Genomic DNA, 24,388 nt, shown 5'->3' with positions numbered 1-24,388 from the left:
TGCTCTCCCTAGTGGTCATTATATATTTATACAAAAATATATAATATTTTTCATATAGAAATGTTTGCAAACAATTGCATTAATACATTTTAATTACTATTTTAAGCTTAATTTCACAAAAAAACAAACTACAAGAAAACTGGTGGCAACTTCCCTTTAAGATGTTTTGGCAATAAGTCGAATAACTTACCTTATATCACAATCCCATCATAATAATACTGTATAATCTGTCACTGTGTGTAACTGGCCAAAATGTGTGCTGTATTGGTTCTGATCATTTGCTGGTGAACATATATATTTTATGATCCACTTAACAGTTAAACCCTGTGCCCCTCCAGCAATGTATTCCTTGATATAAATTGCCAATTTACGACAAATATTAGTTAATGGGATAACTTTAGTCTAAAAATCTAATTTGTAAACCCAGTGTAGAGAAAGCTCACATGGCCCCATCCTCAGCATTAACTACTCATGGAGCCTTAGTAATAGAAAATCGATGTAAGGGTACGCTATATTTACCTTTAATATACTTAGTAAGGATCTCTGGATTGAACTGTACAGACTGAGCAGTGGGGTCAAAGGACAATATCTTCCGGATTAAATCACTATTCACTTTCTACAAGTAAAAAAAGAAATGATGTTAGAATTAGATTATTAAAGGAGTTGTCCAGGTAAAACAAGGTATCACCTATCCACACGATAGATGATTGCTTGTTGATCGGCTGGTGCCGTACCACTGCGACTGCAGCACTCGGCAGATTGGGGAAATTTTATCCCTGACGGCACCTTTATCTCTCCATGCCCAACAGCTGCTCCATTCATTCTCTTAGGGTACGTTCCCACATTCAGGCATTGCTGCAGCGGCCAGATGTTACAGCATAGTGGATGGAATTTCTACAAATCCCATGTTCGTGCATGTGTGCCTATGGACACTGACATGTGGCGCATCTTTCAGGACTGCAGCATGTCAATTTCTCTAGCGTCTCCGCAACAGAAATTAAATCAATAGATTCTATTGAACGCGGTGAATCCGCACGGTTCAGTGATCACATGCAGCTTTACCTGAGTTCAATATAACACAGTATTTTGGAAGCAGCGAAAATATGTTGCACCCAAAGCACTGCTGGTTCTGGATTGTGGACATAAAGCCGAGTGCATCGTTTGGCAGTCCCATATGGAATGAATGTAGCAGCTGTTGGGCGTTATTATAGCCACTCCGTTCTAATGGGAAAGACGTTCCTCAATATGCTGACTGGTGCGGGACCCAGCGGTCTTATCCCCGCCAATAAACAAGTCAGCATCTGTCTTTTGGATAGGTATTATCTTGTTCACCAAACAGTTCACACCAACATGCTGCATTATTATGCAAATAAATGATGCAAAATAGAGACCCCACTAGAATCATTTGGGAGCTGTCAGATGTTGCAGGTGTCTGCTATGTGACTTATCTGGTACAGCTGTTAATGTCATTGTTTGATACTATAATAGAGCAGAAGAACAGAAGTAGGCGAAGTTCACATGGCCAGTAATTATCTGTTTAAAAATTATCCAGTAAGCAAAAAAAAAAAAAAATCCATTTCAAATGGAGGAAAAACAAATGGCTATTTAATGTATCCGTTTTCCATAAACTTCAATGCAAAAAAAAACGGATCCAGTTGAAGTTTGTTTTTTCTTAACTGAACAAAAAAGTTGTGACTGCCCAGCTTTTCTGTCCTGCTAAGATACTGTAAGTGATCGCTGCTGGATCCATTTCAAACAGATCAGTACTGAAAATGTGAACTTCGCCTTAGCAAACGCTGATGTGAACGCAGGCTAAATAAATCAGCAAGTACTTACAAAGGCCGCATTATGATACTCTGCAGCCTATTTTTAGCAATATTTTTCTTATTTGTACTTTTATCTTGTTGGCAGCATAATCTAGAGTTGTGTTCTCAATTATGTTGGTTGATAGCCGAAAAAAAACGGGCTTAACAAATAGACCCCTAAAAGCTTTGAACGCATGTATGAAAGTCAATTTTATCTACAGTATAGTGTCTGGTGTAGACTTATCTCAGTGGTAGACATTTGTGCAACTTGTGAAGCTACACGGGGGTCCGGTAGGTAAGGGGGACACAGCTTCCTGAAAATCAGCTTGCGTTAATGAATTACGTGGCTCACAATTTCCATTGGGCTCTTAAGGTACCGTCACATTTAGCGACGCTGCAGCGATATAGACAACGATCCGACCTAAACTAGATCGCTGGAGCGTTGCTGTTTAGGTCGCTGTAGAGATGTCAAACACAGCAACTCCAGAACGATGCAGGAGCGATCCAGTGACGTACTTATCGTTCTCGCTGGTTGTTAGCTCTGTGAAAAAACATTGCAGGCATCAGTTGCTTTTGCTGTCAAACATGACGAATCATGCCGACCTGACAACCAAATAAAGTTCTGGACTTTCAGCTACGACCAGCGATGTCACAGCGGGATCCAGATCGCTGCTGCGTGTCAAACACAACGAGATCACTATCCAGGACGCTGCAACGTCACGGATCGTTGTCGTTCTCGTTCTAAAGTTGCTCAGTGTGAAGGTACCCTAAGAGAGGTAAAGTGCTGAGATAGCAAAGGGCACAAGCAGAATAAAGTTCTCCCACAGGGGTCTTCTGCTGTATCTGGCCACCCCCGGTGTTGCCAACACATCACAGGAAGCAAATAACCAGAGCACGTTCTGTAAAATACCATGGAAAGACTTCTTTAGGCTGAGTTCACATAAGTGCATATAAAAATCATCCGATTTCCATCCAGGAAAAAATGGACAATTTTTCATCTGTGTTATCTTTCCTTATACGTCACCAGATTTTAAAATTTATAAGACCAAATATCTTCTCCTGTGTTAATGATATATCCATAAAAATCGGATGTTATACAGTCGATCCATACAGGATCCAATTTTTTTTTATCTTATACACCCATAGACTCAAATGGGCGAGTTTCATCAGAAAGAAGAGACTAGTGCATGCCACGATTTTCATACGGACATTCCATCCATTTTACATCAGTATTTGTAAGCAAAAATCAAGAGTGGAACAATCATTATTAGGCCGGGGTCACACTTGCGAAGTGTAATGGAGAAACTCACATCAATACCCGGCACTGCCGCCCGGATCGTGCGGCTACATAATAATACACGCAGCTGAACGCTCTGGTCCCGAGGTCCGGTGGCAATGCCGGGTATTGAGGCGAGAGACTCGTGTGTGTTTCTCGCATTGAAAAATATTTCAAATTGAGAGTCCTCAGTGGTTGATACCTTTTAATGGCTAACCGAAAAGATGGAAACAAATTGCAAGATTTCAAGACTACACAGGTCTCTTCATCAGGCAAAGACTAAAACAAATTCTGAAGAATCACATATTTATGCACAACATAGTATAGAAAAAAAAAAAAGGAAAAACCATGGATAAGCCAGGTGACATGAAGCAGAATCACCCAGATCCCAGGTACTTTCAGCTGCGTCACTTCTAATGTGATGTACCTAATTATTTGTACTAAATGTTCAACTGGGGGTCTGTATGTGGGGGAGACAGGGCAAAAGCTTAGAACAAGAATGAATTCTCACCGGCAATACATTTTTGTCTCCCAAATCATAACATTATGGACATGAAATTACTTGTGTTAAAAGGTAGTTTCAAATCTCAGAGAGACAGAAGAGTCTGGGAATATAAACTGATGATGACGTTTGACACTCTCACTGCAGGAATGAATGTGTCGCACGGATTTATGTCTTCTTACATCAACTAAGGAACTTGCCCCTCAGACTATGAGGGGTCATCACAACAGAACCAGACCCCAATAAAACAATCCTTATCTAAGAACTGGCCCAATATTTATGGACATAACTGTTTATCACTCATGGTAATTCTGCTTCATGTCACCTGTCTTATCCATGGTTTTTCCTTTTTTTTTTCTATGCTATGTTGTGCATAAATATGTGATTCTTCAGAATTTGTTTTAGTCTGTGCCTGATGAAGAGACCTGTGTAGTCTCCAAAGCTTGCAATTTGTTACCATCTTTTCAGTTAGCCATTAAAAGGTATAGACCTGTCTCTAATCTTTCCTTCATCTCTAAACTCCTCGAACGCCCGGTCCACTCCCGTCTTACGCGCTATCTCTCAGATAACTCTCTTCTCGACCCTCTTCAATCTGGCTTCCGCTCTTTACACTCTACTGAAACTGCCCTCACTAAAGTCTCTAATGACCTACTAACAGCTAAATCTAATGGTCACTACTCCATGCTAATTCTCTTGGATCTCTCTGCAGCATTCGATACTGTGGATCATCAGCTCCTCCTCACTATGCTCCGCTCCATCGGCCTCAAGGACACCGTTCTCTCCTGGTTCTCCTCCTATCTCTCTGACCGATCCTTCACTGTATGTTTTGCTGGTTCCTCCTCCTCTCACCTTCCCCTTACTGTTGGGGTTCCTCAAGGATCAGTCCTAGGCCCCCTCCTCTTCTCTTTGTATACTGCCCCTATTGGACAAACAATCAGTAGATTTGGTTTCCAGTACTATCTCTATGCTGAGGACACCCAATTATACACCTCTTCTCCTGTTGTCACGCCGACCTTTTTAGAAAACACCAGTGATTGTCTTACCGCTGTCTCTAACATCATGTCCTCCCTCTATCTGAAACTAAACCTGTCAAAAACTGAACTCCTCGTGTTCTCTCCCTCTACTAACCTACCTTTGCCTGACATTTCCATCTCCGTGTGCGGTTCCACCATTACTCCAAAGCAACATGCCTGCTGCCTTGGGGTCATCCTTGATTCTGACCTTTCATTCACCCCCCACATCCGATCACTGGCTCGCTCTTCTTACCTGCATCTCAAAAACATTTCTAGAATTCGCCCTTTTCTTACTTTTGACTCTGCAAAAAACTCTTACTGTTTCACTTATTCATTCTCGTCTGGACTATTGTAACTCTCTACTAATTGGCCTCCCTCTTACCAAACTTTCCCCGCTCCAATCTGTCCTGAATGCTGCTGCCAGGATCATATTCCTCACCAACCGTTACACCGATGCCTCTACCTTGTGCCAGTCATTACACTGGCTACCCATCCACTCCAGAATCCAGTACAAAACTACTACCCTCATCCACAAAGCACTCCATGGCTCAGCACCACCCTACATCTCCTCTCTGGTCTCAGTCTACCACCCTACCCATGCCCTCCGCTCCGCTAATGACCTCAGGTTAGCATCCTCAATAATCAGAACCTCCCACTCCCGTCTCCGAGACTTTACACGTGCTGCGCCGATTCTTTGGAATGCACTACCTAGGTTAATAGGATTAATTCCCAATCCCCACAGTTTTAAGCGTACCCTAAAAACTCATTTGTTCAGACTGGCCTACCGCCTCAATGCATTAACCTAACGATCCCTGTGTGGCCTATTTAAAAAAAAAAAAAAAATCAGGTTCCTCGCATTATGTTCTCATTCACTTTATGCAGTTAATAGCCCTCTGTGTCTGTACTGCTACATACTTAGGCAATTAACTGGTTCATGCAGCTTTACATGAACACCCGAGCCTTACACTATGGCTGGTCCGAATAACTAAAGCAATTGTTACCATCCACCTCTCGTGTCTCCCCTTTTCCTCATAGTTTGTAAGCTTGCGAGCAGGGCCCTCACTCCTCCTGGTATCTGTTTTGAACTGTATTTCTGTTATGCTGTAATGTCTATTGTCTGTACAAGTCCCCTCTATAATTTGTAAAGCGCTGCGGAATATGTTGGCGCTATATAAATAAAAATTTATTATTATTATTATTATCAACCACTGAGGACTCTCAATTCTAAATATTTTTCTATCTACTGGCTAACACGGTACCAAGATATATATCTTTCTCGCATTGCACACTCAAGTGTGACCCCGGCCTTACATATGTTATTGCATATTGACCCACCAGTTTGCACTGATTCCAGCTGTGAATCTCCTCTGAATCAGCCCAGGCTGGACAAAATAGCAGTAACACAGCCTTGAGGATACTGTGCACCATGACAGGAGGCTCCTTGTAGCTCTTCAGTTCAGCAAATGACTGGTGGTCCAGTTTACTGACGCACTGCCTCAGGTCTTGCAGCATGAAGCGATGGAATAGTACTCCCACCCTCCTCTGTCCTGACCCTCGTTCTGCCTCTTTAATCAAACAAACAGAAAGGAAATCAATTAGAACACAAAGATTATTAGGTTATCTAAACAATGTTTGATCTTTTCATTTTAATCGAAACGTATCGAATTATCAGTACATTGTCCATTGTCTTTTTGCTTGTGCATAAAAAGTGCTAAGATATAATATAGTTGGGCAGATATACTTTTGGGTATACCCCACTGTCTGCCAGAGAGATATGCTACACGTCTCCAACTTCTTTGTGACGAGGCGTGTTATAATAGATTATTATTTATTGCAGGAGAGGACACAGACAGAAGAAGAGGCCCCTGTGCAATAACAAGATAAGGGCCCTTTCCAGTCCAGTAGCTCATCATAGGGCACCATTCTGCCTTCTTTGGAGGTGGTAGTGGCCCCCTAACCTCTTTGGGCCCCTGTGCGGCTGCACATGTGGCGTCATTGGTATGTCCGCCCCTATATTTATGCACGCACATGCTGTGCAGCTTAATTATCGGTGACCATATCACTGTTATTTGAGGGTAATTTATAAGTCTCATCTTTTTATAAGTCTACCCTATTCTTATTTCAAGTATATAAAAAGACTTTTAACAATCTACTATATAATTGTCTAAGGGTCACTTCCGTCTTTCTGTCCTTCTGTCTGTCACGGATATTCATTGGTCGCGGCCTCTGTCTGTCATGGAATCCAAGTCGCTGATTGGTCGCGGCAAAACAGCCACGACCAATCAGCGACGGGCACAGTCCGGAAGAAAATGGCCGGTCCTTCCTCCCCGCAGTCACTGCCCGGCGCCTGCATACTCCCCTCCGGTCACCGCTCACATAGGGTTAATGCCGGCGGTAACGGACCGCGTTATGCCGCGGGTAACGCACTCCGTTACCGCCGCTGTGTGTCCCCAACTTTTTACTACTGATGCTGCCTATGCGGCAAATGTTGCTGCTGGATCCGTTTGTTTCTCATAGACTTGTATTAGCGATGGATTGTGACGGATGACCTTCCGTTTCGTCCGTCGTGTGCTGGATCCGTCGTAAAATCGCTGTCCGTCGGATGGAGACAACGCACAGAACTTTTTTTTTGTATGTCGAAAAGTCGGACAGCGACGGATCCAGTGGCGTCCGTCGTTGGCTATAATGGAAGCCTATGGGCACAGGATCTGTCGCTGTCCGTCAAAAGATGTAATCCAGCGACGGATTGCGTTTTTTAAAACTGAGCATGCCTGGAAGATTTTCTCTTCATTCAATTTAACCCATTTTTCCATTCCGGGAATCTCTCTCGAGTTGTGTTTTCCTTTAAATTCCGGCAGATGTTGCTTCGATGGATCCGTAAAAAAAAACAGGATCCAGTGCATCCGTTTTTTACAATTGGCACAGGATCCGTCTTTGATGGATTGTGACTGATTGTAAAAAACGGAAGTGTGAAAGAGGCCTAAGTTGCAAACAAATATGTTATTATTCATTAGAACTAACAGAGATCTGGAATCTAGTGAGAGATAGCACATAAAGTATATTACAATGATACATAATTGTTCATTACACAAGTTACGTACAGGTGGACAGCTCCTTGAACTTCATGAATAAGTCTGCACAATACCCCACACTCAAGGGAAGAGAGCCTGAGCTTCTCCTCTATTAGGCAGGATAATACTGCCATCTAGTGGTAAATATCAAACATACTGCTTCATACATTTTTTCAGGATCTGTTTTCTTTATATCCACAAAATATAGCCCCCAAATGCTAAATAAATGATTGCTGGGTCAATCTCCGTTTTTATAACGTCCTCCATGTTTCTTTCCTAATGGACAAGGCCAGTAGGAAATGAGGTTTTGGCCCGAAAGGCTGATGTATTGAAAAAAAATCTAATAATAACTAATTGAAAAATTACCTAAGACAGCCCTTTTTTGGATGTCTGCAGATGGTTCTTCCTCCAAAATTTCATAACAAGCTCCCTGTAGCATCTGCAGCATTTTCTGTAGGTCCTGATACTCATGGGCTGGTAAATCCCTGCAGTGGCCTGTGTTTAGATCCAGCACCCCCAGAGCTCTTCCCGATGGGTCACGGATGGGTACAGCAATGTGGCGTTCTCCATAGGCATCTGTAGTGATAACTTCTGAGCTATCGGCACATTTAAATAGATAGTCCCTGTGCAAACAGACGTCCGGTATTATTGTCATAAAAGGACATTAAAAATATGATGGTAATCACAATATGTAGTAATAGAGTAAGGTCGCCAAATAAAGACAAATAAAAAGAGCACAAATCCAAATGTCGCTCCCGGAAAAAAAATACCTTAAAATAAAGGTTATTAATTATTTTTTAAGATACATAATAATATAATTTACACTGGTGGATAATCCTAGTGCAGCTCATTTCCCCCAAAATATGCAGTCTACACAAGCTGCCTATCACCTGATGAACAAGCAGTATGTGGAGAAAGATGGTATCCTAGATGCACAGAACAATCGTATTAACAATCGTTCTGTGCACATGGAAGTTCAGTCCTCCTGTCTCAAACAATTAAAGGGGTTGTCCACTACTAGGGCAACCCCTTCTTAAACTAAATGTTCAGCCCCGATAAAATAATAAAGCCTATAAATCACCTCCCATGACGGCTCCGTTCCAGTAGCGTCAACACTCGTGGTCCGAGGGCTGTGATGCGGTGTTGTGACATGTGACGCCCGACGGCCAATCAGTACTGGCCTCATTGTCTCCGCCTTCAGACAAACTGAACATGAAGAGGAAGCTCAGGATGAGCTGCAGCCCGGACTTCCTCTTCATGTTCAGCCCGTATGAAGGCGGAGACAGTGACGCCAGTGCTGATTGGGCACCGGGCGTCACATGTCACAACACCGCATCATAGCCCGGGGAGAGTGAGTTTTAACACCGCGGGAATGGCGCAGGCACAGGAGGTGACTATAGGCTTTATTATTTTATGGGGGCCGAACATTAACAGTCCTTTAATGCCCATGGTCGGCTAGAGTAAACAGACACATAAGTTGTTCCCACAATTAGTTTTTGATGAGTTTTTCACTGCGTATTAGCATTGAGAAAAAAAAAAAATATAGAATCTTAGAGCTCCAGCAAAGTGGATGAGATTTATAGAAATCTCCTGCCCACTGTGCTTTTATTTGCGCAGCATAAGATGACCTGTAGTGAGTTTTTTAAATCTGTAACATCAATTTCTCTTGCGATTATGCCAAGTTTTATGATGTGCAGACTTTTCCCATAGAACTTTCCATTAGATGCGGAAAATCTGCAGGTAAACAACACAATAAAAAAACACAAGGTGCAGAAATGCTGCAGAAAATCTTCAACATCCAAATCTCACCAAATACTCATTGTAGTAACCTTAAACAGGTGACTTGCTGACAAAAATGATCTTTTTTTTAACCCCTTCACGAAATATGACATATATTTACGTCGTATGTCGTGTCCCTGACTTAGATGAGGGCTCCGGCGCTGAGCCAGCATCTCTCCCAGATTCAGTCAGTTGTCATGGGCTTTTAACAGCCATGGGTAGATTGGAACTCCACCCGCAGATGTTAACCAGTTGAATCCCGCTGTCAGTCTCTGACAATTTAACATGCTTCAGCCAGAAACACGTCACAAATTGTGCCCATCGGCACCCATGTCACATGATCGTGGGTCGCCGATGGGTTATCATAACAGCAGGATGTCTGCAGAAGACTCCTATGCCTGTCATTATGATACTCCTGGGAATGCCGGCTCGGGACCGACATTCATAGGAGATTGTAATTTTTGCTATACACAGTGCTAAAAAAATTGAATAATACAAACATAAAAGTTCAAATCCCCTCCCTTTTGCCCCATTGAAAATAAAGCAATTAAAAAAATACACATATTTGGTATCGCTGCGTTCAGAAATGTCTAATCTATCAAAATATAAAGTCAATTAATCAGATCGGTAAAGAGCGTAACGAGAATAAAATTGAAACGCCAAAATAATTTTTTTCTGGCTGTTGCAACATTACAATAAAATGCCATGCAGAGGTGATTAAATTATTGTATGTACCCCAAAATGGTATCAATAAAAACATCAGCTCAGGGTGCAAAAAAGTAAGCCATCACCCAGGCACAGGAAAATGAAAACGCTACGGGTCTCGGAAAATGGCGACCAATGCAATAAACTTTTTTTATTACAACTTTTGTTTTTTCAACACTTAAATAAAAAATAAACTATGCATGTTTGATATTTGCGTTCTTGTACTGACCTGGGAAATTATATTGCCACTTCAGTTTTACCATATAGTAAGCATAATAAATAAAAAAAAAAAACAATTGTGGAATTGCACTTTTTTTGCAATTTCACCGCACTTGGAAATTTTCTCCATTTTCCAGTACTCTATCTGGTAAAGTCAGTCATTCAAAAGTACAACTCTTCCTGCAAAAAGCAAGCCCTCAAACAGCTATATTGATTAAAAAATAAAAAAAAGTTTTGGCTCTTGGAAGAAGGGGAGGAAAAAATGAAAAAGAAAAAACGTAAAATTGCCATGGTGAAACCAACCACCATAGGGGTGGAGCCGCATATTCATTACTGTAAATGAGCGGCCCCACGTGACCGCTCATACAGTAGAAGGTGCGGCCAAGACAGGAAGCAGCGCCAGCCAGCGAGGGAGCCGGGTGAGTATTTTAAGAACAGCGGGGGGGCGCACAGTTTGTGGGAGGGGGGTGGGGTCATGGAGCTTTATTTTAAACACAATTATTCATATCTTCTCTACAGCAAACGCTGCTGCCGGGAAGATATGAATCGTGGCTTCAGCACCAGATGCAGGGGACAGCGCTAAAGTTTAGCGCTGTCTCCTGCACGGTGCGTGTGGTACCCAGTGGGCACACGTGCGGCACACGTGTGCTACACGTGTGCCACACTGATGTGCTACAGAAACGCACCAGCACACGGACACGGAGAATTCCGGTACCGATTTTTCCGGTACCGGAATTATCTGGACGTGTGAGACTGCCCTTACATACAAGGGCAACTAAATTACCTCCTCCTGAAAGCCGTCCGATCCTCCAGGTACAGTGCACCCTCTTTAGATGGGCTGATACTCTGGGATGAGGGTTATCAGCCAGTGTACATGTGTCTTTATTCCATGCACCTGTATCCCTATTACCCTTACTAACATTACTAGCTTGTTTTTAAGCTGAAATTATAATACCTAGTGTTCTTAACGACCATAAAGTGCGGTAACACTGACCTGAACAGATTGTCTCGTCTACGCAGTGTGGCTGGAGAACTGTAGATTTCAGACACTCCTGTATTATTGTCTGTGTACATCATGTTCCGAAATACATATTCTCGTGCCTATATAAGTATATATAAGTATTAATAAGCAAGATTAAAAAAGCTTGAAGTTCTTGTATAATCATACATATAACAAGTCAATGACAACTTCAAACAGCTTTATGTCTGTAAGTGGGTGGACAAGAGAGAAGATGAGTACAATTGATGCCTAACTGAGTAACTGCACACAAACACTGCCATTTGCTGGTCAAAGGCGAAAGTAAAGAAAGAATTATAGTAGCAGGACCCCCAAGAGTGGAAGTGCATGTTTCCGGCGAGGCCATTGAAGATGACATCAGGTCAGGTGACACCTGTGTCACAGTTACTAATTATAAAAGGCTTGGCTTGGCCAAGAAGAAGGAAGTTGATGCCAGAACCTGTACCAGGCAGGTCGTGTGGCTGTGAGATTGGCTTACAGCCACCACCACCGCAGAAGGGTCAGAGACCGTTAGCACCGCCACAGAATACTGTAAGCAGCACTAGTAGAAGACCGTAAGCTACACCAGTGGAAGAGCTTTAATCAGCACCAGTAGAAGACCGTAAGCAGCACTATTAGAAGACAGTGACCAGATCTGAACCAGGCTCGAGAAGCGATCTAACTGTAGCAATGGAACGTTCCTGTGGACGGTTACTTTCAGTGTAGACGTACAGCACATGGTGTGGGCTCAGAGAACAGAGACGACAGGTGCGACAAACACAATGTATATCTAGTGACTCATATCTAGGACTTGTGGCCTACTGGGAAATGGATGGATTTTCTTTCTGTGTTAGTCAATAAATAGTGTTGGTTGATTACCACTGTCTCCTCATTAACTGCACTGTGGCAACCAAGTAACCTGTTCACATGTCCATCACATATAATTGAGCGTCCTTTTATATAACATTTCTTAATTACTCACAATCACATGAACAGTTTGCAACAACGCAATGTCCTCCACATATACCTAGAGCTTAGGGCAGGTGCAGACAAGTGTAAATTCGGTCCAAGTGTGGTCTGACAAAACATTGGATCGGTTTTGGACCAGTGTTATTCTATGGGGCGGTGCCCATGTCCGATTTCTTCCTTGGACAGAGTCAATCGAGAAAAAATATTGCTGCATACCCGAGTTTGATCTGATATATGGATCGTACTCAGCTATGAAAGTCTATCAGCAGTGAAAAACCATTGGATTGCACTCGGATGACATCGGACTGACACAATGGAGAAGATGGAGATGTGTTTTATCTCCATCTTCTCATCTGAACGAATCGAATCAAACTATCATCACACTGTGATCAAAGTGTGATTAGCATAATCCACACGATTCTCTTCAGTGAGAGAATCTACGGAAGTCTGTAATTGCTTTTAAAGTAGATTTGTCACCAGCTTTTACCATACAACTTATACACATCATTAAATAGATCTTAGTCCTCATAATGATTGTGAAAATCAATGTAGGAATGGCTGTGTGATCCTTTGGAAAGTTCTCCTGTTTGATATTAAAATCAGCATTTCATGAGCTGGATTATACAGTATATCACAAAAGTGAGTACAACCCTCACATTTTTGTAAATATTTTATTATATATTGTGGCACCCCTAGGGGTATTTGCCACAAAAATAGTTACTGACAGTAAGTACAAATACTAAAATAGCAAGACTGCACTACCACCTCCGGCCAGAAGGGGGAGCTCCAGAGACTCCCCTTGATCCATTCTGGTCTGAGAGAAGAAATGGCAGTTGGGCTAAGGAGCTGAAAGTGAGAGGTCATACAATTGAATCTCTAACAGCCCTGTGACTGTTACCAGGCCTAAATCACCGGCCTGAGGAGAAGAGGGATAGAGAAAAAGGACATTGTGAGAACCGGGTAGCATTAATCACTACCCAGAACAGGCGCAAAGACAGATACCGGATCCGTGGCTGTATTCATTATATATAATACAGCAACCGGAAAAACGTGAGGTGATATCAGCTTCACTAGGGCCGGACGCAGCAACAGACACAGAGTTCAGCGGTACTCCCAGAGGGGGTAAACCGATAAAAGGACTCGGGTTGCCCGTCGAACCAGGACCCGGAGGGGACAGATTGGGCCGGCAGCCAGTTCACATACAGCAGCAGGGCCACACAGAAATTGCGCACAATAAGAGGCGAAGACCCCGGCAGGGTCAAAGTAACTCAGAGTTCCCATACAGACTCCGGTGACAGGACTGGTTGTAAATCCTTTTATGTTAAAGTAAACTGGTTAAACGTTTCAGTGCCTCAGTCTTTCATTTGGACAATAGCCATCTATCCAGGATCGGGATCGTCACCGCTGGGAGAACCTGCTGCTGATCAAGTAAGTGCCTGTCCCCTCATGATACCCCTTACACTGTGCATTGCCTGAGGCCACAGCACCGGGTCAAGCCACCCGTGACATCCCCCTCAAGAGACAGACTCCATTGGTCCGGTGCTGGGTATCCCGGTCTCCTGGGCGTCACAATTGGCGTCACGAACAGGATCTAGCCAGCCCGTATACCGGGTATTGTGTGCCGTGATTGGAGCCCAAAACTGTGAAAACTGGGATGAAAAATCTTGAAAATTGACTTTATTAAAGAAAAATCCATTCCCCATTGAAAACTATTGAAAGTGACTTTTCCCCATTGGTTATAATGGAGTAAAGATGGCCGCCATCCCCTGAGGTAATCACTTCATAACCGTTAAGCACGAGACTGTTAATTGAGCTACGCCATCACCTGAGCCCCAGTCTAACTGAAAAACTTCAGAATCCGCCATTACAGAGCGCGGTGGGTGGGAGCAGCAGGGGGCGTGTCATTGTGGGCGGCACCAAGCTGAGCGCTCTGACATCAGAGCAAGGGGAAAATCGATCCTGCTGCACAGCGGAACGAATCTACACTATCCCGACGGAAGCGGAGGACCGGAAGGGTCCGGATTAACTAAGGGGGCACAGTATGTCGCAGCACGGAGACGCCGCAGCACCCGGCGACGCTAATGCAGCTGAAAGACAGAGTGTCGATAGAGAGTCCGGTAGCGCAGCGGTGCAAGGAGTGGCGCCCATCATGCCGGTGCTGATGCCATATACCCCGGGTGGCCCATGGCTTCCAATGTATGAAGGTGAGCCTAATACCCTTGACGATTTCAGAGAAAAGATGCTGGCCCATTTTGACATGTTCCCTGTGGGTGAAGTTCAGCGTGTTAGTCTCCTGATGATGCAGTTAAGTGGCCATGCTAAGCGAGAAGTCACAGCATGGGCAGCTGATCTAAAAGGCACTGTTGAACGCATATTTGCTGGATTAAAAGCTACATTTGAAACCACTGCCAGCAGCAAAGCTAAAGTACGATTCTTTAATTGCAAACAAAAAGTTAATGAGGGCGTGAGAGACTTTGCCTTAAACCTGCAGGAAGCCCTTAAATCACTTACACTGGCTGAACCCATTTTTAACACCGGAGCGGATAAACTGCTACGAGATCAATTTATTGAGGGACTCTACACCCCTTCTCACCGGGGGCATGTGAGCATGCTTGTTTTTAAGAACCCTGAATTGACATTTGCCCAATTAAAGGAGAGCGTTATACGTCTCCAGCTGGCAGAGGCACCTCGGGATCAGGATCCTGCGCAACTCATGGCAGAGGCTCCTCAACAACATGGAGTACCAGTGACATCAGCTATGTCCGGGGCCATTGCTAAGCCCCTGGGGCCCAGTACTAATGAGACTCTTCAACAAAAGCTTGACTCTTTAACTGATGTTGTTGCTTCAATGGCTAAAACCATGCAGGAGATGAGAGGACCCAAGATGGAGTTGTCAAACCGTAGAGAAGGTGTTCCATGGATGAGACCCCGGAGATACCCGACATGGAGAGGACGACCCCGCGACCGCTACCAACCGGATGGACAGCCCATTTGCCGCCGTTGCCAGCAGCCAGGCCACTTTGCACGAGATTGTGATTTAAACGGGAATCCCCTGGGAATGCGGGCCGCTTCGCAGGAATGAACTTTCAAGGCCCAACACCCTGGCACGACAGGTACATCGGAGGACGACCCATTATCCCTATCGTGCTGGACGGAATGCCCCTCAACGCTTTGCTGGACACAGGTTCCCAGATTTCATCTATACCGTATATCCTTTATAAGAGGTACTGGGCTGATGCAGATATTGATAAAGGGCCCTCTGATGTTGAACTAGATATATGGGCCAGTAATGGTAAGTTGGTACCGAAACTAAGATTCAGGGAGATGACCATAAAGATTGGTAAAGTAGAATTGAAGAAACAGGGTATAATTGTTGTTGATGTTGACCGGCGGAACTGTGAACCAACTGTATTGATAGGAATGAATGTGTTAGAGAACTGCTTTTCCGAAGTCATTTCTGTCTTACAGCAAATTGCTGAAACTGCCCAATCCTGCCAGCAGAGAGTTCTCCGGAGGGAAATAAAAGTATTGATGTTAAGGCAACAGGTAGAAGTTGCAGGTGGAGAAATCGGCAGTGTGAGGGTAAGTGATCCAACATCTATTGTAATCGCACCAAAAACAGAAATGCTGGTATGGTGTAGAGCAGCCATTGGTACTAAGGGACGAGATTATCAAGCCTTAATAGAACCAGTGTACACCGACAGCAGGCCCACTATACTCACAGCACGAGGGATAGTCGAGGTACACCGGGGACGAGTGCCGGTACGACTTTTGAACTGTGGAGAGGAAGAGGTCACTTTGCCAAGGTATGCTACAATGGCAAAGCTATATACTGTTGACAACAATGCCATCACAACCATTGAGCCCTTAGAACCAACCTGTCAGGTGGAAGGCAATGGCTCAGATGGAGAAATGGAGGATTGGTGCCAACAGCTACACGTGGGCATAAATTCAACACCTACCCATCAAAAACAAGGGGTGTATAGGCTAGTGACGGAATATGAACAAGTCTTCAGTAAACACCCATTGGACTTCGGACGGATAGAAGGGGTAGAACACACAATCCCCACCAGTGACCATCCCCCAATAAAAGAAAGATATAGACCCATACCGCCCGCTCACTATCAATGTGCAAAAGATATGCTGAGGGAGATGAAACAGGCCGGGGTAATAAGAGACAGCTGTAGCCCCTGGGCGGCCCCTCTAGTGATTGTCAAAAAAAAGGACGGAACCATGAGAATGTGCGTAGACTACCGGAAGATTAATAACATCACCCATAAAGACGCCTACCCCTTGCCTAGGATAGAAGAGTCCTTAACTGCTTTGAAATCTGCTAATTATTTTTCCACCTTAGACTTAACAAGCGGGTATTGGCAAGTCCCTGTGGCTGAGCGAGATAAGGAAAAGACGGCATTCACCACACCAATGGGTCTATGTGAATTTAATCGCATGCCGTTCGGACTCTGCAACGCATCCGGTACCTTCCAGCGGCTGATGGAATGCTGCCTCGGACACAAGAACTTCGAGACCGTCCTCCTGTACCTAGATGATGTGATCGTCTACTCAAAGACTTATGAACAACACTTAATAGACCTGGCAGAAGTGTTCGAAGCCTTATCCAGGTATGGCATGAAAGTCAAGCCATCCAAATGTCACCTTCTCAAGCCAAAGGTACAGTACCTGGGACACATCGTGAGTTCGGAGGGAGTAGCACCAGATCCCGAGAAAATAAGCGCCATAAGGGATTGGCCAAGACCTACCAGCGCAAAAGAAGTGAGACAATTCCTGGGATTGGTGGGTTACTATCGCAGATTTATAAAAGGATTTACCAAGTTGGCAGCACCCTTGCAAGACACCTTGGTAGGGCAGACGAAGAAACCTTCAAACCGAAACCCTCCTTTTCAGTGGAACGACGAAAGGGAAGACTCCTTTGAACAACTAAAGAAGGCACTAACCGGAGAAGAGGTTCTGGCATACCCAGATTACCATCAACCTTTCATCCTCTACACCGATGCCAGTAATGTGGGACTAGGAGCGGTGCTGTCACAAAAGCAAGAAGGTCGGGAGAAAGTCATCGCCTTTGCAAGTAGAAAGCTCCGGCCTACTGAAAGAAATTCAGAAAATTACAGCTCCTTCAAATTGGAACTACTGGCAGTAGTTTGGGCTGTGACTGAACGTTTCAAACACTATCTGGCCGCTGCAGAATTTATTGTCTATACTGACAACAATCCGTTGACCCACCTGGACACAGCCAAATTAGGTGCGTTAGAACAGCGATGGATAGCCCGGTTATCTAATTACAACTTCAAGATCAAGTATCGAGCAGGTCGCAAGAATGGAAATGCCGATGCCCTATCCCGGATGCCACACTTGAGAGATGTAGAAGAAGAAATGGGGGAGCTTGAAGAAATTGAACTACCAGCCTTCCATCATCCCAAGGCAAAACATCATCAGTCAAGTACCTATCAGAAACAACAAGAGGTGAATTTAAATCCGTTAGCACACCATAGATGGGCTGACACCCAAGACAGCAATCCGGCTGTGAAGTTGGTGAAGGAACTGTTAACTGAGCAAAGTGCATATCCCGATGAGGATGCCCCAGAAGAGACGCATCAACTCTGGAAAGAGAGAGGCAAAATGTTCCTGTGTCAAGGGAAGCTCTGTAGAAGGTACACCAATCCGAAAACACATGAATTGGTTTGGCAGATTATCGTGCCTAAACAAGATGTCAAGATGGTCCTCGAAGCTTACCATAATGGTGCTGGTCACTTCGGTTGGAAAAAGTTAGAAGTACTTCTAAGAGAAAGATTTTATTGGGTCGGGATGAGAAAATCAATCGAACAGTGGTGCAGAAATTGTGGCCCGTGCAACCTCAGAAGAAACGATCAAAAGAACCAAAGAGCACCACTGCAGCCCATAATCACCAAACAACCACTTGAACTTGTAGCCATGGACCACGTGAAGTTGACACCAAGCCGGTCTGGCTATGTCTATGCCTTGACCATCGTGGACCATTATTCACGCTTCTTGGTAGTAGTACCCGTAAAAGATCTGACAGCAAAAACAGCAGCCAAAGCGTTCCAAACGTACTTTTGTAGACCCCATGGATATCCGGAACAGGTTCTCACCGACCAAGGTACAGCCTTTGAATCAGAGATCTTCAGAGAATTCTGTAATATGTATGGTTGCAAAAAGATCCGGACGACGGCCTATCATCCACAAACAAACGGCTTATGCGAGAAGATGAACCATATTGTAATAGAACTACTAAAGACTTTACCTGAGGCAGAAAGGAATCAATGGCCAGAGAAATTGCCTGACTTGGTGGATCTGTATAATCATGTCCCGGTGAGTTCCACCAATTGCACCCCAGCTTACCTTATGCGTGCAAGACCCGGCCAATTACCAATCGATCTAGAAATGGGAATTCTGAAACCAGACGCAGAAGTTCAAGACTCCAATTGGGATATCAAACGGCAAAAGCAGTATCGCCAAGTGCAAGAGAGTGTGGAAAGAAGCCTTCAGCAAACTAGAGAAAGACAAGAGCGAACTTTCAACCAGAATGCTCTAGCGACCCCATTAAGACCGGGTGACCAAGTGCTCAAGAGAAATCGTCGAACCAATAAACTGGACAATCAGTGGGAAGCCGTACCCTACACAGTTTTACCAACAAGAGTGGATAATCCTAAAATGTGTCTCATTAGCAAAAACGGAGGCTTAACATCTGTACTAGTGTCAAGAGACAATCTTAAATTATGTCCGGAAGCATTGAAAGAGCCAGACGTTGTCCAGCCAGAACCAGAAGTTATTCAACCCATACAGGTTCAACCAGTAAAGGAAAAAGAAGAGGAAGTGTATCACACCTGTATAGGAGACTTTCCCAAAACCCTACTAACATACCATGGTGCAGTAGTGGTTCCCATGGTGGCCTTTTACCCAACACCGAACCCAATACCAGAAGTCCCAAGACAGGAAGAGGCTGACCCCGTACTACAGGAGGTTCCAGGCCAGGAAGAACAGATTCCTGGTCAGAGTAATCCCATTCACGGTGGACTTGCCAACTCCATAGTCGTGGAATTATCTTTAGCAGAGCGGGCAGATACTACATCTGCAGTAGACAGTAGTACACCACATGAAGAGACACCGCTATTACGTAGATCACAGCGTAGTACCCAGGGTCAATTACCGGCCAGGTATGCAGATTACCAACTATAAAGCTCATAATGTGAATTGTATATATGTTATGCCGTATATAGTTAAACAGAAAATGTAGTATAGTCATTGCTATCAGTCTGCAACGTTTAAGCCCAGTGCCTACAGAGACTTGTCTGTATGAACTTATTGCATATTCTTGAACTTTTTATCAGCCCGGAGGCACTAAATCAAAGCTCCGGAAAGACTGCTTTTTGAACTTTGCTTTTTGCTCTTTTTGAACTTTCTTTAGACTTTATATTGATAACTCCGTTGGAAAAATGGAACTAAATTCCTGGACACTAAGTACAGTGCCGTTCCTAATACCTTCAAGGATAGAACTGTATTAATGGACGCTATTTGAAGTGACTTTTTACAGAACTCTATTTTTGTTTCCTTGAGTGGTTTTTGTAACTTTTCATTTTTAAGACTCTGTACATATTAATTGTTATTTTAAAATGTTATTGTCCCACAGTCCCGGAGTACTGTTCTTAACTAAGGGGGAATGTGGCACCCCTAGGGGTATTTGCCACAAAAATAGTTACTGACAGTAAGTACAAATACTAAAATAGCAAGACTGCACTACCACCTCCGGCCAGAAGGGGGAGCTCCAGAGACTCCCCTTGATCCATTCTGGTCTGAGAGAAGAAATGGCAGTTGGGCTAAGGAGCTGAAAGTGAGAGGTCATACAATTGAATCTCTAACAGCCCTGTGACTGTTACCAGGCCTAAATCACCGGCCTGAGGAGAAGAGGGATAGAGAAAAAGGACATTGTGAGAACCGGGTAGCATTAATCACTACCCAGAACAGGCGCAAAGATGGATACCGGATCCGTGGCTGTATTCATTATATATAATACAGCAACCGGAAAAACGTGAGGTGATATCAGCTTCACTAGGGCCGGACGCAGCAACAGACACAGAGTTCAGCGGTACTCCCAGAGGGGGTAAACCGATAAAAGGACTCGGGTTGCCCGTCGAACCAGGACCCGGAGGGGACAGATTGGGCCGGCAGCCAGTTCACATACAGCAGCAGGGCCACACAGAAATTGCGCACAATAAGAGGCGAAGACCCCGGCAGGGTCAAAGTAACTCAGAGTTCCCATACAGACTCCGGTGACAGGACTGGTTGTAAATCCTTTTATGTTAAAGTAAACTGGTTAAACGTTTCAGTGCCTCAGTCTTTCATTTGGACAATAGCCATCTATCCAGGATCGGGATCGTCACCGCTGGGAGAACCTGCTGCTGATCAAGTAAGTGCCTGTCCCCTCATGATACCCCTTACACTGTGCATTGCCTGAGGCCACAGCACCGGGTCAAGCCACCCGTGACATCCCCCTCAAGAGACAGACTCCATTGGTCCGGTGCTGGGTATCCCGGTCTCCTGGGCGTCACAATATTTTCATGGGACAAAAGGGAGTACACCCGTAAGTGAAAATGGACAAATTGTGCCAAATTAGCCATTTTCCCTCACTGATGTCATGTGACTCATTAGTGTTACAAGGTCTCGGTTGTGAATGGAGAGCAGGTGCAGTAAATGTGGTGTTATTGCTCTCATACTCTCCCTTACTGGTCCGTGGAAGTTCAACATGGCGTCTCATGGCAAAGAACTCTCTGAGGATCTAAAAAAAAAAAATTGCTGCTCTACATAAAAGTGGCCTAGGCTACAAGAAGATTGCCAACACCCTGAAACTGAGCTGCAGCACAATGGCCAAACCATACAGCGATTTATCAAGACAGGTTCCCATCAGAATTGGCCTCACCATGGTCATCCAAAGGAGTTGAGTGCACATGCTCAATGTCATATTCAGAGGTTGTCTTTTCAGAATAGACGTACAAGTGCTGCCAGAATTGCTGCAGAGGTTAAAGGGTGCGGGGTCAGCCTGTCATTCCTCAAGCAATATGCCACACTCTGCATCAAATTGGTCTCCATGGCTGTCATCCGCGCAGGAAGCCTCTTCTAAAGATGATGCACAATAAAGTACACAAACAATTTGCTGAAGACAAGCAGACTAAGGACATGGCTTACTGGAGCCATGTCTTGTGGTCCAATGAGATCAAGATAAACTTATTTGGTTCAGATGGTCTTAAGCGTGTGTGGCGGCAACCAGGCGAGGAGTACAAAGACAAGTTTGCCTGGCCTACAGTCATGGTGGTGGGAGTGTCATAGTTTGGGACTGCATGAGTGCTACTGGCTGTAGAGAGCTATAGTTCATTGAGGGAACCATAAATGCCAACCTGTACTGTGACATACTGAAACAAAGCATGATCCCATCCATTCAGAAACTGGCCCATAGGGCAGTATTCCAATATAATAACGACCCCAAGCACACCTCCAAGACCACCACTGCCTTTCTAAAGAAACCAAGGATAAAGGTGCTGGACTGGCCAAGCATGCCTCCAGACCTAAACCTAATTGAGCATCTGTGGGGCATCCTCAAACAAAAGGTGGAGAAGCGCAAGGTCACCAACATCCACCAGATCCATGATAATGTCATTGTGGATTGGAAGAAGATTCCAGTGGCAACCTGTGAAGCTCTAAGGAACTCCATGCCCAAGAGAGTTAAGGAAGAGCTTGAAAATAATGGTGGCCACACAAAATATTGACACTTTGGGCACAATTTGAACATTTTACTTTACGGGTGTACTCACTTTTGTTGCCAGCGGTTTAGACATTAATGGCTGTGTGTTGAGTTATTTAAAGAGCACACCAAATTTACACTGTTATGCAAGCTGACTACTTTGCACTGTATCAGTGTCATATCTTCAGTCTTGTCCCATGCAAAAGTATAATAAAATATTTCCAACAAATGTGAGGGATGTACTCACTTTTGTGATATACTATATATTGTATATATTATACAGACATTCTGACATGGATTTTCTCAGTAAGTACACCAATATCATCAGGTCTAAAAGATGTATTTATAAAAAAAAAAAAATAAATAAATAAAGATTATTATGTATTTAGTAATGTATGCAGTATGTAGTGTCACATGAGATGAAATATAAAATTCTCTTCATTCTCAGCAGGTGTCAAACTCTGTTCTAAGGCCACAAAGAAATTAAATGGCTATAATCTCCATACAGAACATAAAAATGAGTGACAAACTGTGTGACCAAATATTAATACCTTATCCACACATGGCTCCATTAGGTAGGTGTTGATGGCTCGAATATTGGGAGCACGACTATAGATCCAAGCGAGTGCGCTGCTTACCAGCTGTACTATATTTCTTTGCCGCAGGACGTGGTGGTAAGCTGTGCTGAAAGCAATTGTCACACCCTAAAACAATAACACCAAAAATATGATATCTTTAAAAAAAGATGAAAGAACAATTACTGCTTTATAAGATAGAAAATCATACATGTTATAGAAAATGACATTGCTAGGAGAACAAGTCATATGTGAGGAAAACATAGTTCCCGATTCGTCAAGGTGTTTACGCCAATTTTCTGGCATAAAACACCTGAAAAATTAGCAAAATGTTTGTGTGAATTCAAAGTTTATAACATTTGGCATTTTTACACCAGTCTTGCACAGCTCAGCCAAGGTGAACGGAGCTGTGGGAGGCAGGGCATGCCGAAAAAGGCTGATACATCAAAATTGATGTCTCTTTAGTGACGTACATTTTGGCAGAAATATACTTAGTAACATTTTTGGCTGAGGTGCATGGCGGTTGTAAGATGTTTAATAAATTAGGAGCATTGTGATTCAGGGCTGCCCCATCCTTCTGGTTGATAACTCCATTATATGCGGATTCATTCACGTTTTGTAATGCCACTTCCCGTAAGATGTGCCTTGTATGTGAGATCAGTGTTTGCTGTCGCCTACGCCAGGTCAACACTTTATTAACCAGTGAGGGGCCAACTGGCAAAAAGCCAGTCTTAATGAATGGGGCCCATGCTGGTTCACATCAGCAGCCATCAGAATTTAGAGAGCAATCCAACAGTTTGAGGAGGTGGGACTTATTAAAAGGCGTATGCTCCTACGATTACATTATTTTTAATGATGAAATGTAAAGATGGTCTTATATTGTGTCAAAAAACATAACCTGGATGGCCACTTTATTGGAGACAATTGCCCTTTGAGTGGCTTTGAACAAGGCTAGGTAATCGGTGCTATACTAGCCGGGGCCAGTATTGCCAACCTCGTGAGGTTTTGTTGTGCAATGGTGTATACTGAAAATGATCTGAAAAACATCCAGCATTAGGGAATCCTGTAGAAGAAAACAAGTTATTGACAGAAGGGGTCAAAGGATCCCGAATCGTTCTGATGAACAAGTGGTGCACGGCCAAGCAAATTGCACCCGAATACAACGCTGGTGCTCCAACTAGTATGTCCTAATGCACATGTCATTGTACCCTAATATGGATGGAAGATCCCAGTAGACGACTAGTTGAAATGCCTTCATATTCAAGGGGAAAGAGAAAGGCGAGACTCCTCTTGCCACTATGAACCATGAGGGTCATCCTGGATCAGTGAATTTGACCATGAAGACTGTTGGAGTTGGAGTAATGGTGTGGTGAATGTTTTCTGGGCACACCCTAATCATCTGATACCTATGGGTAGACATTTGGAAATAGAGCTCACCTAAGGATTGTGGACAGCAGAGTTCATACTTTCATAGCAGATGTCTATCCTATGGCATAAGGGCACTTTCAGCAGGGCAACGTATCATGCCACAATTGGTTCTAGGAACATGACAGCAAGTTTCCCTTGCTTCCCTGGCCTTCATAGTCCCCAGGAACTTAATCCTGAAGGGCATTTCTAGGATAAAGTAGAATGGCTGTTCAGAGCTCGTCTCTACCTCAAAGTATTTTGCAGCACATATGCCAATATTCCTGTTTAACAAGTTCAC

The 24,388-nt window shown here is 43.9% G+C and overlaps 1 protein-coding gene across 1 annotated transcript in view; it reads right to left on the bottom strand.

Annotated features, from left to right (window-relative positions):
* The window catches only part of EFCAB5 (EF-hand calcium binding domain 5), a 93,130-nt gene that overhangs the window by 3,839 nt on the left and 64,903 nt on the right, over nucleotides 1-24,388 (bottom strand). Inside the window, exons 16-20 of the mRNA XM_069761160.1 lie at nucleotides 22,660-22,812; nucleotides 11,365-11,471; nucleotides 8,034-8,290; nucleotides 5,932-6,161; nucleotides 520-616 (exon numbers count right to left, since the gene is read on the bottom strand). Of these exons, the coding sequence (XP_069617261.1) occupies nucleotides 520-616; nucleotides 5,932-6,161; nucleotides 8,034-8,290; nucleotides 11,365-11,471; nucleotides 22,660-22,812 (844 nt within the window). The remainder of the gene's footprint in view (nucleotides 1-519; nucleotides 617-5,931; nucleotides 6,162-8,033; nucleotides 8,291-11,364; nucleotides 11,472-22,659; nucleotides 22,813-24,388) is intronic.

Source organism: Ranitomeya imitator, chromosome 3, assembly GCF_032444005.1.
Source record: "Ranitomeya imitator isolate aRanImi1 chromosome 3, aRanImi1.pri, whole genome shotgun sequence".
Taxonomy (NCBI): Eukaryota; Metazoa; Chordata; class Amphibia; order Anura; family Dendrobatidae; genus Ranitomeya; species Ranitomeya imitator.
The sequence above is the reverse complement of the archived record's forward strand: the minus strand, read 5'-3'. Positions and strand labels throughout refer to the sequence as shown.